This window comes from Electrona antarctica (assembly GCF_951216825.1).
Source record: "Electrona antarctica genome assembly, chromosome: 17".
Lineage (NCBI taxonomy): Eukaryota > Metazoa > Chordata > Actinopteri > Myctophiformes > Myctophidae > Electrona > Electrona antarctica.
Genome location: NC_136798.1, coordinates 28,276,217 through 28,294,123, shown reverse-complemented (window position 1 = coordinate 28,294,123; position 17,907 = coordinate 28,276,217). Strand labels below are relative to the sequence as shown.

General features: G+C 41.6%; 1 protein-coding gene across 1 annotated transcript in view; it reads left to right on the top strand.

The window, feature by feature from the left end:
* Nucleotides 1–300: 300 nt before the first annotated feature.
* Nucleotides 301–17,907, top strand: part of ube2j1 (ubiquitin-conjugating enzyme E2, J1) — a 40,532-nt gene continuing 22,925 nt past the window's right edge. Inside the window, exon 1 of the mRNA XM_079527133.1 lies at nt 301–664. Within this exon, the coding sequence (XP_079383259.1) occupies nt 634–664 (31 nt within the window). The 5' untranslated portion in view covers nt 301–633. The remainder of the gene's footprint in view (nt 665–17,907) is intronic.

Genomic DNA, 17,907 nt, shown 5'->3' with positions numbered 1-17,907 from the left:
CAATTCAACAACATTTGCTATAAACATTTAATAATTGAATTTACATAAAGAAAGGCAAAAGCAAAGGGCAGCGACATACAGAGTGGCCTACCTGTGGCCCAGGAATCAACCAACCCATGCAGCTGCAGGTGGCACCGTGGCAGTCTCCTGCACGCACACGCACACGCACACACACACACACTTGATTTCTTTTTTCTTTTAAAATATACCGGTATATCTATCTACCTGTAGATGGCAGCAACACGCCTGAGATGTGTCTTGCCCTGGCCTCTAAGCCTGGCCTGGAACTCACGTGAAGAAGCTCAACTCTGTGGACTTCCTGTTTACGTTTAACACATGACGTCACCACAGACATTTAACACAGTAAACAGAGCGCTAGCAAGCTGACTAAACTTGTGAAACAAGTTCCCTGGCTATTATTTTATTTCAGTCCGATCAGAATCAACATATAGACCGCCGGTGTAGATTGTCAGCCCACGCGCTAACAGAACATAGTGTGCGACACGTCATCTGGGCTGTTCACATCTAGCTAGCAGGTGGCTAACTAGGCTAGCAGTAGTGTTATTGATAGCTTGTTGATAAAACGCAACAGTATTTAATATAAACACTAAGGAGACGCCATACCGCCTCTATATGGAGAATAAATACAACCTCAAGAGTCCTGGTAAGTCATAATAACCGGCTGTTCTATTTCTTCAATTTTGATAATGTGACTAAAACACCGAACAACCACTTCCGCGTTGTCCGAGAAAACCACAACTAAACGTATTGAATTAACTGGTTCATACATACGTTGAATGGATGGATGTGCTAATGTGGATGTATATGTGCAGACTCTAAATTGTACAGTATATTCAGTAGTTTTCTTTGGCAGTTTAAGGGGGGCCAGTTTCGAATTGCAGCCGTCCGTAGGTGTCCTTTGAGAGTGGTTTTGAAGGAGTCAAGGGATTCGCATGTCTTAATGACTGTTGGTAGGGCGTTCCACATTTTGGTGGCATTGGAGGGGAAATAATTTAGTCCCTTGTTTGTGCCAAATCTGGGTTGCACATGGTTTGTTGCACTCCCTCTGGTGTTGTGGACTTCGTTAACATTAAAGGGGAAAACCACCCATTTTCAATATTTTACTATGTCATTAATATACCTTAGAGCTGTTGTGTGGAAATAATAAAAAAGTCCCCCCATTCTGTGTTTCCTAGAACTGTAATTATGAAAAAAAATCATGTGTGAACTGAGTGGTGCAAGGTCTTATATAGCCTGATCAGCTGTGGTCTGACGTAATGTCAGTGACCATAGCAACCATGCTCATTTTTCGGTACGAACAGACACGTAAACTAACAAAGATGAAATCACACCCGTGTGAACTGGGTGACCATAGCAACCATGCTCATTTTTGAGTGGTGTAAACCACTCCTACAACTGGCTTTGTTAGTTTACGTGTCTGTCTGTCTGTCTGTTCGTACCAAAAAATTAGCATGGTTGCTATGGTCACCCAGTTCACACGGGTGTGATTTCATTACGTCAGACATTACGTCAGACCACAGTTGATCAGTCTATATAAGACCTTACACCACTCAGTTCACACGGGTGTGATTTTTTTGGTACGGACAGACACGTAAACTAACAAAGCCAGTTGTAGGAGTGGCCACTCAAAAATCATTAACATGGTGAAACATATCTTGATGACATCATCAAGATGTGTTTCACCATGTTAATGATTTTTTGAGTGGTGTAAACCACTCCTACAACTGGCTTTGTTAGTCTGTCTGTCTGTGCAGAAAAAATTAGCATGGTTGCTACGGTCACCCAGTTTACCTGGGTGTGATTTCATTACGTCAGACATTACGTCAGACCACAGCTGATCAGGCTATATAAGACCTTACACCACTCAGTTCACACGGGTGTGATTTTTTTCAGACCTCTAGTTCTAGGAAACACAGAATGGGGGGACTTTTTTATTATTTCCACATAACAGCTCTAAGGTATATTAATGACATAGTAAAATGTTGAAAATGAGTGGAATACCCCTTTAAGGAAGTATGGGTATCTTGGTGGTGTATCGAATGTTGTGGACCAGACCCATTGCAAGATGCTGTACTCTGTCATCGACCCTAAGCCATTCCAGCCTGTCAAAGTGGGCTGGCGTGAGGTGGGTTCGGGGGGTGAGGCCAAGTAGGAGCCTGACCAGTTTGTTTTGGGAAGTCTGGAGCCTTGTTTTAAGAGCCTTTGAGGTGCTGTGGTACCAAGAGGCGCATGCATAGTCAAAGAAACCTTGTACGAGGGCTCCCTTAGGGTCTTCAAGGTGTTTTTGTTGACCAGTGAGGAGATCTTGTAGAGGAATCTTGTTCTTTGGTTGACCTTTTTTGATTACGTTGGTGGCCATTTCATCACCGGAAAGATTAGCCTCCAGGATAGAACCTAGGTAGGTAATTTCATCTTTTCGTGTGATAATATTGTCACCAACTCTAACCAAGAAGCCATCTGCCTTGCTGAGATTACTATTTGATCCAAAGAGAATGGATTCAGTTTTTCCCAGGTGTAAAGATAGTTTGTTATCAGCGAGCCAGGTGCAGATGCTACCGAGTTCAGAGCTGAGGGCCTTTTCAACCTGCAGTTTGTTCCTGTCCGAGACTAGCAGTGCTGAGTTATCTGCGAACAGGAACAAGTTGCAGTCACAAGCTGATGTCATGTCAAAATGTCTTTCTTATGTTGCCACTTGGCATAGCAACCTCTGGGGAGTAAACATTTGGCGCGTGAGATAGATAGGCTGGCTGACTGTCAAGGTCAGGACTCGGATGGAACTGAAACTGCAAAAACCAAAACAAGATAAGAGAGCAGTGGAAAACTTCATGTTTGCTTTCCCCTTTACAGCTTACACATACTCACACATGTGTGAGTCGCACACTGCACAGTGCACATGCACAAGCATTCATGCAAGCAGGTGCAAAACTACTCCATCTGCCAGACTGACTGGCACTCAAAATTTGTTTAGACTCACTGACTTGGAACGGGTATCTTCAGTTTTCATTTGAGTATTCTACTAGTGTCAAAGTGGTCAAACTAGTACTAATATGTACGTTCCTGCACAGCTCTGTTGAACTAAGACGTGTGCTCAGTGCTGCTGTGTCAGAAGTTCAGAACAAGCGTTACCTACCTGTCTTGTCTTTACTTGACTGGAGTATTTCCAATTTTCAATACTTTTACTTCTACTCCACTACATCTCAGAGTCAAATATTATGCGTTTACTCCACTACAATAGAGAGCGTGACATCATCATCATAAGTGGAAGTTATGCAGGAACACCTACTGAATGGCAAAAAACTACTTTCTGGCCTTGACAGCCCGTACATCCAAACAGAAAAGTCCTATTTGATTGCATTAAACGACGTTAAACAATGTTAAACTCACTTTGCCACTCAATTTGCCACTCGATTTGCCATTCACTTTATACACTTACTTGTAGATTTTGATTATTATTAGAAAACATACTTTAACCAGGCAGTAACCACTTCAGCCCTATTTGAAAATAGCCTATCTACAACGTATCGTGATGCGCTTTGTGAGCTTGCCTTGTAGATCTGCTATTTTCAAAAGATTTATATATATATATATATATATATATATATATATATATATATATATATATATACACATACACACACATGTGAAACGGGACATTCTGGAAGGAGTACTTTTACTTTTGGTACTTTAATTATATTTTGATCCCCAGACTAACTTGTAACAGTGTTTCTGCTTGCAGTATTAATAGCCTACTTTTACTTAAGGAAAGGGGAAAAAAACGTAACACTTGGAAATCAATTGACATTGCAATATTCTTGTTTTTTTGTGTGCAATATATATTTGTATAAAAAAATCACACCCGTGTGAAGTGAGGGGCGCTAATATATTAAAGTCTAACTCATGATTGGTTGATTAGGTGATGTAATGGTGATATAAAACAAACATTACATTCTCTTTATTCTTAATGGCATTTAATGTTTGTGTTAAGGACAAGATGACGTAAATTTTCCCTTCATTGTCAATGGCGCTTACAAAACAAACATGCATATCTAAACTTCAATAGCTCCATTTGGAAAGAATTGATCACTGATCTAGTAATGATGATTAGGTGATTTTAGTTGTACTGTGCTCTGATCACATGACTGTGAACACGGAATGTGTGCAAGAACAGTTACAAAGTTATTAATAAAGGTAGGGTAAGTGATTTTCTTTGGTTACAATAAGTGTTAAAAGGCTCTATTGTGATAGTACTCATTGCTATAGAGTTTGTTCAGTAACATGAGTCTCCATGGCTCTCAGCTTTTTATTAAACAGAACATTTTCAGGTCAGGACACCAATTTTATCCAATCAGGATAGAGAACTCAGTCAGACTCAGGATACAGATTAAACAAGTGGAATTGTAAGTGATGACACAAATAAATGAGCAGACGCAATTGGAACTGGAACACTATACAAATTAAGCTGATAAATGGCTACTTTCCCCTGATTGGCTGAAATTTTGTCACCTACCTGAAAATGTATTTTCTGTTTATTTAAGAGACGAAGATACAGGGAGACCCTTGTTACATGGATTGTGCATTACATTCACCCATTCACGCGTACATTCATACACAGATGGCGACGGAAACCATGCAAGGCACCAACCAGCACATCAAGCAATTAGGGGTTCAGTGTCTTGCTCATGGACACTTCAACACTAACTCTGGGGGAGCCCGGGTTTGACTGGCAACCTTGCGGTTACCATCCGGCCACTCTACCCCTGCTGAGCCACCGCCGTCCCCACAATGATTACTATCAGAATAATATAGTGATTTAACATTAACACATTTGTTTTGTTTTAAAACCAAAAATATCATTAACCCTACCTTTTAATGTTGTTCATCAGATGATCATACTGTTTTTTCTTCCAGATTAGTCATAAAAAAATTTAAATGTCATTTGGCATACACTGTGCGTTTACTCTCGTACTCAGAGGTACAAACCAGGCAGTCAGTCTCTGTTATCCATCTTCTGTACTCAGAATACTTATACTTCAGTTCACTTTTTTCATATATACTGTATATCTATTAGTGGGATTAGTCTAGAGTGGGATTAGCTCTCTCTTTACCCTATTATTTCCAGCTGCATGGGCTGAAAGCAGCAGCAGAGGTTAACCACATTAGCCCTGGTGTTCCTATTTTGGGCATGTCATAGGCTAGAACTTTAAAATGCTTTCAAACATTTTCAGTGTTATTTTAAATTGTAAATAGCCAATCTACAAGCTCACAGATTTGCTATTTTCACTATGTATTGTACAATGAAGTATATACTGTATAGGGCTTAAGTGGTTTAAAAGCGCTCAGACTAACCCCAGTGGCAAAATACTACAATTGTTGGGTTATGCAAAATAATGTTGCCTTGTACTATTGACCATATGTTACAGGGCTTTGGAGATAGGTATGTTTGTGATTGTTTGCTATTACTTGGAAGAACGGAGAAGTAAGAGCCAAAAACGGGCTCAGGATGTGAAACTCAGTCACTCTACAGGAGGGGCAGGCATGGAGCGTCTGTCACAATACATTTGCAATTCCAAAGCAAATTGCACTTTGTAAAAGTGTCTGCTGAATGCCTAAACTGTATCCAACCATGCGCAGTGATGGCAACGTTGTAGGGACATCATGCTGAGAAATGGAAAGCCTGATGCAAATAAGAAATCTGTCTGCAAAGCCAAGTTAATTTAAACATAGACTATTTGTTTACACAGAGCTTTTAACAAAACTACATTTTGGTCTCTGAGCTACAAAGAAAGAAAACAAATCGAATCACATAAGAAAATACCATACATGATCTAGGAAGTGAATGTATTGTTTTGTGATTTTCTAGATGAAGTAGATAGGTGTTTCTGATTGTTTAGGCCTATGTACTAGTCTGATTGCATCAAAGTGCTCTTTTCCTGCCTATTAACTAGGATGATTGTCCCGTGGCTGATGTAGTTAGTAGATTCCCTGGGAGATGTTTTACCGTATATGGATCAACAGGTAGGGTATGGTATTGACAGTGCCAGAGGTAGCCTAGAGAGCTTAGTTCATCTCCCTCCATTTGGCACCGTAATAGTGACACACTGGATCTGTGACACTCTGAAGTTGACATCCACTAAACGCTCTGGCCAGTGGGAGGTGCTGTAGGCAGTTTTGTACTAGTAGAGCTATGAGGAGGTACTTGGTATTTGCTCTGGGAACATATTCAACATGGCAACCACGTCACAAACAATCACATTTTACAGCCAAGTTAAGCAACAGTGTTTCTGAAGACATTTGAGTCTTAAAGGCAAATACATGGTAAATGGTGCATTTATATCCAAAGCGCTTTACATAGATTGTGCATTACATTCACCCATTCACACACCATGCAAGGCACCAACTTGCACCTCAGGACTCAGGAGCAATTAGGGGTTCAGTGTCTTGCTCAAGGACACTTGGTCACTAACTCTGGGGGAGCCCCAGGATGGAACTGGGAACCTTGCGGACCCCATCCGGCCGTTCTACCGGCCACTCTACCCCTGATCCAGTGCCGCAATGCAGTTACATGATCATTTTGATTCATATTTGGTCAGCACTGCCTAGTTTGATAGTGTGATCTGAGTTACAGTACACTAGTACTGCCAGTTTCTCTATTAGTATACGGCCTTGCTGTATTCATCGTGCACTGCGCCGCCAGATCACCTGCTCTACAGTGGAAAAGGAACTGGGCCTGCTTCTAAAAGCATCCAGACTGGTGCGTGTCTGCTAGGGCATTAAGCAACTAGTCGACTAGTTTACTAGTTGACTAGTTGACTAGTTTACTAGTCGACTAGTAAATCCACTAGTCGACCTTGTTGGTACTAGTTGACTAGTTGATAAGAAAAAAAAAAAAAAAAGTTTATTTTTTCTTTTTTCCCCGATTTTGTAGGCCTCAAGATCAGGTAGATTATAGTTATAGTCAACATGTACACAGTCTTTCAATGTACAAATATTTATTTCCAAAAAAATAAAAATAAATAAAGGTTTTTTTTTTAATTTTATTTTTAATTTTTTACATAATAGGTAGTTAAACAACTAGTCGACTAGTAAACTAGGCAACTAGTCAACTAGTAAAAATGACTAGAAGTGAATGCCCTAGTGTCTGCACTATAAGGTGCTTCTAAAAGTATCCAGACTGGTGCGTGTCTGCACTATAAGGTGCTTCTAAAAGCATCCAGACTGGTGCGTGTCTACTGTCTGCACTATAAGGTGCTTCTAAAAGCATCCAGACTGGTGCGTGTCTGCACTATAAGGTGCTTCTAAAAGCATCCAGACTGGTGCGTGTCTGCACTATAAGGTGCTTCTAAAAGCATCCAGACTGGTGCGTGTCTGCACTATAAGGTGCTTCTAAAAGCATCCAGACTGCTGCGTGTCTGCACTATAAGGTGCTTCTAAAAGCATCCAGACTGGTGCGTGTCTGCACTATAAGGTGCTTCTAAAAGCATCCAGACTGGTGCGTGTCTGCACTATAAGGTGCTTCTAAAAGCATCCAGACTGGTGTGTGTCTGCACTATAAGGTGCTTCTAAAAGCATCCAGACTGGTGTGTGTCTGCACTATAAGGTGCTTCTAAAAGCATCCACCGAATATTCGCATTCACATCCATGCTCTTCTTGCCACTGGAATCAGAACTTGAGAGAAATCAGTCTGTCACCTGCCAAATAGAAGTGGGTGGACTGATGGATTGCCCACAACCTTTGCCATCTCCCTCCTCCTGTTGATAGCTGCAGCCCCGGCCCGAAGTATCAGGGCCCATGACCCGAGGGGTTTAATAGTCTGGTCTGGCAGGCGTGAGTCTGAGCCACCGCTGGTGCTGTTCAAAGCCAGAGCTCCCCCCTTCCCTTCCAAATCCCTCTAGTGTCTGGAATGAATGAGGGGGGAAGTAGACATCCCCAAAGGATTTTCCTCAGCCTGGTATGTCTGATATTCTTTCACCACTCACTACAAACTGAAGTTTATGAATTGTGTCAAATTGAGGCTAGCTGGGACGCAGGGAGGTTGGAAACTAAATAAATAAGACCTTTTCATACTAGAGTGTTTTCTCCCCTGCTGTGTCACTGTTCTTCTTTATCTCTCCTCCTTTGTGGGTACCCCCATCTCACTGAGTCTTAACGTCCTGCATTCTCACTCACGCCATGCAAGCACGCACACACTTTGATACCAAATACAGGAGAAATCCAAGAGAATGTACATGGTCGAAATGCAGGAGACTCCTGCAGGATCTATCTGTCTCTCTCTCTCTATCTCTCTCTGTGTCTTGCTGAAGATTTATTTCGATTATGTAACAGTATTATGCAAAATATAAGACTTTTTGCAGTCAAACTGACTTTACAGTTAATCATTGCCGTAGTTTTCATACAGCCTCAGTGTTCAGAAGAAAGACTGATTATTTTGGGAATGTAAATGTAATTATAGGCAAGAAGTTCACAATGCTCAACTCTTGCTGCACCACAATGCTTTGTGAGCTTTTAGATCGATTATGTTTGCTATTCATCGTACAATAATGTATGTACAGTATATACGGCTATATGAGTCAGAGGTATATTGCAGTGGTTCCCAAACCTTTTCATATCAAGGACCCCCAAATTGACACGAATTAGCCCGCAGACCCCCATAAGAGAAGATTTTTTACGGCTCTAGCAGTGATTCTCACCCCATTTAATTTCAAGGACCCCCAGTTTGACATGAATTAGTCTACGGAGTACGGACCCCCATTTAATGGCATTTCTATCTCTGGGACCCCCCCCCCCCCCATTTATATTGTGAAATCAATGTTAATTTTACTCTGAGAGTGTACAAACCAAATGGACCCTAACGGGTTCCATTTGTACACACTCAGAGTTACAGACCCATAAGGGTCCATTTGGTTCTAAACTATCATTTAGCTGGGGACCCCCTGGAACTCCATCCCCCCCTGGGGGTCCCCGGACCACCACTTGTATAGTGGATAGATATTCTTGTGGTATGATGATGATGAGCGAAGCCAAAGCCTATTTTCTACTTCACGCTCAACAGAGTTTGTCTGTTCACAGTTCCAAATGGTTAGCTAGCTAGTAAATGCCTCATTTACTTCTACAGTAATTTGCTTGTCATCGCTGTAGGGCTGACTCACTCTTATCTCCACATTTTAGCTTTTTATGATTTCTCATAAATTAATGCCCCCCCAATTGACCATGCTACTACAGCATCGCACAAATATATCCAAACAAACCCAACATAGCAGATCTACAAGCTCAAAACGCACCACGGCCCACGATACGACATATTTTCTTCCCTCTTTTTAGCTTGTAGATCTGCTATGTGTTGAATCCTAACAAGTGAACAGTTTAGGACATATGAGGCTTCCGCCTGACAGCAACGTTGTGCTGTAGCTTGGGGGAGGTATAAAGCCCTGGCCTCTGTGGGCTAGTGTGAAGGCAGGCCTGCTGGGCAGTCATTGGCCCAGTTTGGAGGAAGACGGGGAGGGCTAACTCACAGAGGCTGTCAGGATGGCTTACGCCACACATCAGCCCTGCTGTCACCTCCAGCAGCACCAGGGCACAAGCCCATGCATTGGCTCTGATGCCATAGCTCTGTGTGGTCAAGTGTGTTTACAAGACGTACATTTTCAAACACGTGTGTGTGTGTGTGTGTGTGTGTGTGTGTGTGCGCGTGCGCGTGCGCGTGCGCGTGCGCGTGCGTGCGTGACTAAAATAAGAATAAAACAGTTTGTACTCACTTTCCATGCCCCTACATTTTCAAAACGGTGTCACTGTAAACATGTACTCTGGCACTTTTTGGATTGGAACGGCTCATCATTTGAGGCGGGAGCCTAATTTCCTTCATAACTAACTAAAACAACCGGTAATGAATATTTCACATACTAATAATTATACTGCATACTGCACTGCAACTAACTGGGCCAACTGGCATCCTGTGAAGATGAATTATTCTGAATTATTTCTGATAGATTTTATGTTACCACAAACCCTATCTGCTCTCCTCAGAGAAGATGGCCTGGCAGGTTTCTATTCATCCAAATTGGCTGCATTTAAGAAGAAGGGGAAAAAAAGTTTGAAGAGGGATTTGCCTTCAGACGACTTGACTCTGTAACGGTTTTGTCATCATAGGATTCACGTTTTTTTTTTACCATTTCCCCTTTTGATCTGGGAAAGTCAACTGAGCACATACTCTAGTCTGTAGTCTATAGTACAACTACCGGTACTACTTTATTTTCTATTTTTGAAAAGCAATCAGACTAAACTTGTAGACTATGACTCAATAAATCAGGCTTTAGTGTCCAGTGTCCACTCGTCTGAGACACAAATAGTAGTAACATGTAAATTAAAATAATCTGTTCCTCTACTACTCCAATGCCTTCTTGTTTCACTCCTCCAGCTTGCAGACACTGGGTACTTGTCGTCCCTTTAATCCATAGATTAATCATTTGACCACCAATTTGCCACTAATTATTCTACTTCGCCACTCTTTTTCCTTCTCCTACATGGAGTGAGTCCTCCCCTAGTTTGTCTCAAGGCTTTTGTACCTCAACACCATGGCAGCACAACCATGTTTAAAAAATAAAATAAATCTAAATATCGTATTTTGATTATTTACACACTACTACTACCACCGAGTGTACATTTCCACATTATGGATACCATTTAGGAATGGGAACCATTCACACAGGACCTTCAAGCTACATCTGTGTGCTATGACTAATGCACATCCGTTGCTATTTTGCTTTAATATTGTTGCTATTCTTAAATATTTATTTGCAATTGTTGTTATTGCCAGGGTTGGATTTGGTGGAATGCTTTATTCCTGCTTCTGGTCATCAGTCTTTCCCCTATATGCATTATTGTGTGAGGGGGGGCCCCCACACAATCATGACCAGCCCCCACAGTATGACTCTATACTATCACAAAAATGTCACAAAAAGTGTGCACGGCATTTCCTTCTGGGAAATGTAGACTTCTGATGTTTGATAATATCACAGTTTAACACAAGTTAAAAAAAAGTATGCCCTGGTGTACCTGTGTGTTGGGCAAATTACCTACATTTCTAAATTTCTTAAAACATATATTTAAAAAAAGAAATACAAATAGTGAGAATAGCAGATCTACAAGCTCATGATGTGTCGCAATGCAGCCCAATCTTTGTTTCAAATTCCATCTCTGTGCTGATTGGTGGCCTGTGGCTGCGGGGTGACGCACAGGGAGAGCCTAATTGACCTTGCACTCCAACAGGCTCAAGCGTCCCCCTTTGGCCTTAATGCGGAAAGCACTTTGTTAACACAAGCCTGTGACATCACCACGTGCCATTCGTGACAGCCTGTGTGGCCTCATATTGGAGGTCAGGATGATGGTTTGAGTGTTGATAGGAATCAGCTGTAGGCCAGGTCTTGCTGCCCGTAGATAGGCCTGTAGTGTATATTGTGCTACATTAAACTAAACGTCTCCATTTGTTGAAGCTTCACACAGTAACCTAACTAAAGAGATTCGAAACAAGCTGCTGGCTTTATTGCATTGTATGATATAAACGTGTGCGACTGTGCGTGCGTCCGTCCGTCCGTCCGCCCGCCCGTAAGTGAGTGAGTGGGCTGTCTTGACGAGAGGAACTGGGAGGCAGGTGGGTACGGGAGACTGTGGCTCAGGAGGTAGAGCAGGTCGTCCAATGATCCATGCATGGGTCGGCGGTTCGATTCCCGGCTCCTCCTGTCTACATGTCGAAGTGTCCTTGGGCAAGACACTGAACCCCACATTGCTCCCGATGTGCTGGTTGGTACCTTGCATGGCTTCTGCCGCAATCGGTGTATGAATGTGTGTGTGAATGGGTGAATGTAATGCACAATCTATGTAAAGCGCCTTGGATAAAGGCGCTATATAAATGCACCATTTTTTTTTTAATGCAAGGCCAAGTGGTATCTAAACTGTATTGCCCCTTAGCCACTTCAACTTCATTCATTGTACGCCGAATAGCATTTCTACAAGATCACAATGTGACCTGATCTGCTACACTGTAAAATCCTGGAACATGTGACACGTTTAAAACCAAAAGACCAGTGTGTAATAAGGATTTATGAACATAAAATACACTAGAACATGAGCACACCTCAAACACCTTATGAGAACACCTCAAACAGTTTAGTGTTCCAATTCTGAACACATATGACTGACTTTTGATTGTATACCTAAACGCATAAATAAACGTGTTTAGTGTTTAAATAGTGTTACCGGCGATTCAACATGTTGTTCTGTTTATAATCTTAACACTGTGACACGTTTAAATAGTGTTACAAATAAGTGTTCAGAACCTAAATCCTTGGATTTATATGCTTGCTGTGAGAGAACGAGGGTGTCTACAGTATGTCTCAATGTGCTAGTCCCCTGGGAGAATGCTGAGGTTGAGCGCAATACCTATCATCAGCTCAAAGTACTTATCTTACCATACAACTTACTGAACTTAGTTACCCGAGCTGCAATCTGGGAACCCATTAGCAAAAAATATTAAATAACAGCACCCTCTGCTTTGTTTCCTTGAATTTGTCTCTGGGGCACCGCCCAATAGACTGTGGCTACCAGGATGTTGGCCCGTTTGGTCCTCCCTCGGTGATGTAGCTAGAAGCCAATGCCAGAAATCAACTGCTTTGTCTTTGGCCACAGCAGTCAGCAGCAGTCAGCAGATGGCAGCCCAGGCCGAATCATAACAAATGATGACAAAAAAACACCATCATTTTCATCATCATCATCACCCCATCGTCATGTTCCTGAAGTCACTGATATAACGGTCCAGTCCACTTAGCAGCATTCCATCCCACACTCACCATCATCATCATCATCATCATAATACCATGTGTTGTTCTTGCTTACTGTAAATCGCTCTGGATTAAGAGCGTCTGCTAAATGCCTAAATTGTAAATCATCCTCATCAGCATCATCCTTCCTCGTTCAGTGACCCACCCACAGACTGACAAAGTTATTTTGTATTTAGAGTAACCGTGCTTTACTCTGCTTTCACCCTACCAAGTTAACGTCATAATAATCGCCACCTGCTGTCACTGTGTAACCCTCCCATCCCCGTCCCACACACAGAAGAGAGGATATTTAAGTATTCAGATTAATGCAAAGGGCTTTGAACATGTTGCAGCCCGGCACAGGGTCATGAGGGGTTAAAGGAAGCAGATGTTTCTTCTGGCGCCTAATCCCATGGCCATTGGCCTTTTGCATCTACACGCCAGCTCCCCCCCCCCTAAAAAAAGAAAGAAAAAAGCCTGCCTCCATCCATGGAGTAGTAATTGACCTTTACTTAACCCAAAACGTGTTTACTGCCTCTCGTCACATCTCTCGCCTTGAGCCTGAGAGTTGTGACTGAGGTAGTTTTATACTTGGTTGGCGTGACACGAGTCACAACGCGCAATGTATTAATCAGGCATTTACAACCTCAGCTCAGCTGTGGTTTCTTCTCTGAGTCTGCGACTCTGTGGCACCATTCACTAGTGTCTCCTCCCCTGCCCCCATAAGCACCATGGCCTAATCCTGTCTCAATTAAACCAGTACTTCTGAAACATTGTCACGTCAGGAGGACCCCATGTTAATTAATATGTACCATATTTGGCCATGGACCCCCATCTGAAAAGATGTTGTGACAGGGCGGACCCCAATAATATTTTTGGGTTTAAACATTGTTTTGTTGTTAAAAGGTTTAGGCACTAAACCTATATTGTGATAGTACTCATTTGCAGTTTGTTCAGTAACGAGGGTCTTCCTCTCTCTCTGTCTCTTTAATAAACGGAACATACATTTTCAGGTGGGTTTCCGATCATCAGCCAATCAGGAAAGTGTACCAATTCCAAATGTGTCTGCTTATTTCTTTGTGTCATCACTTCCAATTTCACTAGTTTAATCTGAATCCTGTCTGAGTTCTCTATCCTGATTGGATAAATAGGTATATTATCTTATGTAACTGCATTGTCTGCTTACTAAAGAGCAGGAGAGATGGGGAGACTCCTGTTACTGAACAAACATTCTATATCAATGAGTAGTACTGTCAAAATATGGAGCTATTTAACGCTTAATTTAACAAAAAGACATCACCTAACCTACCTTTTAAAAATGTTTCCCCAATTGTTCAAGATTTTTCAAAATGTCTTAAGTATACTGCGAAAGGGGTTGAACTGTTCCTTGTTTTGCTGGTGGTCCCCCGTACCCCACTTTGAAAACCACAAAAACACTTCCTGATACTGTACGTATATATACACCATACAGATAAAATGGACCATAAAACCAAATGGACACGTATGGGTCTATTTTGTTATATTCTTTGTACACTTTTAGAGTTGCCAATGGATAAATTAACATTGAGGATTTTACTGTGTGTTCTACTAATAGCCTCTCTTTTGACCAGTAAAGAATTCCATTAGGCTTTTGTAATGCTGTGGCTTGAGCATAAATCAGAGTTATATAACACTAGTCCTTACCCGTTGGAAGATATGAACACCAAATGATGTACAGAGTGTGGGTAATGTGATTTAATAGATCATATTATTGATACTCTACTCAGTCTGGGGCTGGGGGAGGGAGTTATACCCGTTGGCAAACCTGGAAGCCTGGAACCTGGTGTGTGACGTCCTGTCGGCGCGACACACACACGCACACGCGCACGCACACGCACACACACTATACTGTATAAACATTGATGACAAGTAACAAGTAATAAATAAACATCACACTTGTGTGAAATGAGGGGAGCTCTTATCATCATACATCATCACATTCTGTGCTCAGCCAATCAAATCATCACAAATGTGGTATACACACAGTCGGACACAAATGTGATTTATTTGACGTGGCCAAAAAAATGCTGGTCGTGTTTGGAGATGGATCCATAAGCGAGCAGCAGTCTTGCACAGTGCTACGGAAGTGACAGACATCTGTAGAATTAATAGATGTCACAATGTCACAAACATGAGCAAATATGTATTTTTGAAGCACTGCTTGGATTTTTCTTGTCATCAGGCAAACTGTATTGAAAATATCATCGAATTTTGGGATTGTGCTTTAACTCACTGTGTATATGTAGTCCATTCTGGGCTATGTACCGAACCATCTACTTTTCAACTTGAAAACCACTGGAGTAGATGGTTCGGTACATACTCAACCAGTGGTCCTTGAGGAGGTTCCAGGTGGTCCCCAAATAAATGATGGAGAGTTGCTTACAAAATAGACCCTTCAATCTTGAACTATTTTTTCAATGTATTTTTATTGAGGCTCTGAAATTTCACAGATGTTCAATCGCAGTTCAATGTATATAGAACCACACATGTTTCTTTTTTTAACACAACATGGGAAAGTACCACAATACAGACAAAACGAGTACACCACAGTCTTGACATGATTGTACATTACAGGTCACCAGAGTCTTTGTTATTCACTACCGTTCAATAAGGTACATTGAAGCGCAGTGTAGAAGGGTCCACTGTATCTAAGACTGGTTCCCATACCTTCGTGAACCCTTCCATGTTATCGCGGAGGAGATACCTCCAATTACCTCCAATCATCCAGTGTAGGAACGTCTCTATGAATCCAAAGCTTGATTATAGTCTTTCTCGCTAAGAAAGAGTATTCCAACCAATTTGGCGTTGTGTCTGGTCCTTGCACTGGATACCTTAGCTGCTAGTACACACTGGAGAGGTGACAAGATCAAATTATATCCAATCAAGGTGTCCAGCTCATTCTTCACCTCATTCCAAAACCCCTGTATCTTTGTACATTTCCAAAGCATATGTGCAATGCATATGTACCAACTTCTGTGTCACATTTATTACAGTTAGGAGAGCTGAGAAAAGCTTGCTTCTCAGTAGAGGTGTATAATGGAGTCTGTGTAAATGTTTTAATTGTCTTTCTCTATCATTATTGCAACTCAAAATAGTAAGTGTATTTCCTATAATTGTCCAAGTATTGTCTTCTATCTGACATTCCAAGTCAATCTGCCACTGCCTTCGAATATGATCAGTGTCAGTGGCACAGGTTGTGTAAGAATATTTTCTAGGAAAGATCTTTAACTCTTGAAAGTGTAAAAACCCAAATGGACCCGTACGCGTCCTTTTAGTTTCATTTTAAGCTCTCAAGAGTTAAGTTATTGTTAAACATCTGCACTTCTTAATTTGCTAGAAGTCTACACAATGAGAGAATGTAGAAGAATTGTTATTTTCATCAATGTTTGCCTGTTATCTCTCCTAATGGTACAGTACCAACATCAATACAGCATGGAATTGTGGACAGAATTTAATCCAACGACAAAAAATATATACATATTTATTTGTTGTCTTTTTGTCTTTTTGTTTTGTTTGGTCTGAGAGGCTAAATGTCATCAAATGGTGGTCTGGGGCTCAAATGCCAAATGAATAATGGGCCTTGAAATGAAAAGGGTTGAAAACCACTGATCTACTCAATTCAAGGGAATAGTTGGGGCCGGGGGGGCAACGGCAATGTCATGCAGTCTAATTCAAAACATTTAAATTTGCCTGTGAGTGGGTTACTATTAATTCAGACTGTATTTGAAGATGTGTTGTAGTCTTCAGGCTTTTACTGTGGCAACTCAAATATGGGTGGCAGTGTGAGTTTGTGGAATTTAAGATTGTTTTTGAAAAATCTCAAAAAAGCATCGACAAACGAGGCCTGTGATCTCTCGGCTTATGCCTGGCATTATATGACAACCTGTGTGTGTACAACCACCCTAACCACCCTAAAGACTAATCATTGTGTATATTCCTGCACTATACCTTGCCTTGTTTAACATCAGGTCATTAACAAATAAGTCCTCTTCTGTAAATGATATAATATGTAAAGAGAAGCTAGATATTATCTTTCTAACAGAGACATGGCTTGGCTCGGATGGAGCTGTTCTCCTAGCGCCAGCCTGTCCCGCAAACTACAGTTTCATCCACTCTGTTCGCGAGGCTAAGAAAGGAGGTGGACTGGCAATCATTTTTTCAGACACTTTAAAATTCAAGGCTCTGACGCTCGGCAGCTTTTCATCCTTTGAATACCAGGCCACAATACTGCAGGGTCAGTCCTCTATCCCAATGATCAGCATTTATCGTCCTCCAAAGTGCAGCAAAGCTGTATTTCTAACAGAAATATCAGAACTTTTATCTATCTGTTCCACTAACTATGACAGAACTCTTATCTCGGGCGATCTTAATCTACACCTGGACGATGCTTCAAATGCGGTGGCTCTGGGTTTCTTAGAGTTATTGCACTCCTTTGAGTTCATCCAACATGTTGTTGGGCCTACACATAAACAGGGGCACACTCTGGACCTGGTGATTTCTAGAGGTCTGAACATCACTGTTGAAAGGACTATTGAAATGCCTGAGCTATCAGACCACTATTTGCTGTGTTTTAATATGACTGTCTCTGATCTAGAGAAAAACATCACTGAATATACTATAAAAAAGCGTTTTTTTAGCTCATCTGCAGCCAACGAGTTCTCTCGTCATCTGGGCCCCCCCCTATCCGATACTCCCCCAGTGAATGATATGGTCCAAATGTTTAATCTTAAACTAGAGTCAGCTCTTGACATAGTGGCTCCTATGAAAACTAAAAAGAAACAGAACACCAGAGTAACACCCTGGATAAATGAGCATACACGTTCACTGAAGCAAGATTGTCGTAGAGCTGAGCGAGCTTGGAGAAAAAACAAACTCACCATCCACCTAGAGATTCTTAAAAAGTCAACAGTCACATATAACAAAGCCCTGCGTCTGGCAAGGCAGGCTTATTTCTCTGGCATTATTAATGAGAACAAGAAAAATGCCAGAGTCTTATTCTCTACCATTGAACGACTTTTAAACCCCCCCCAGTCCTACA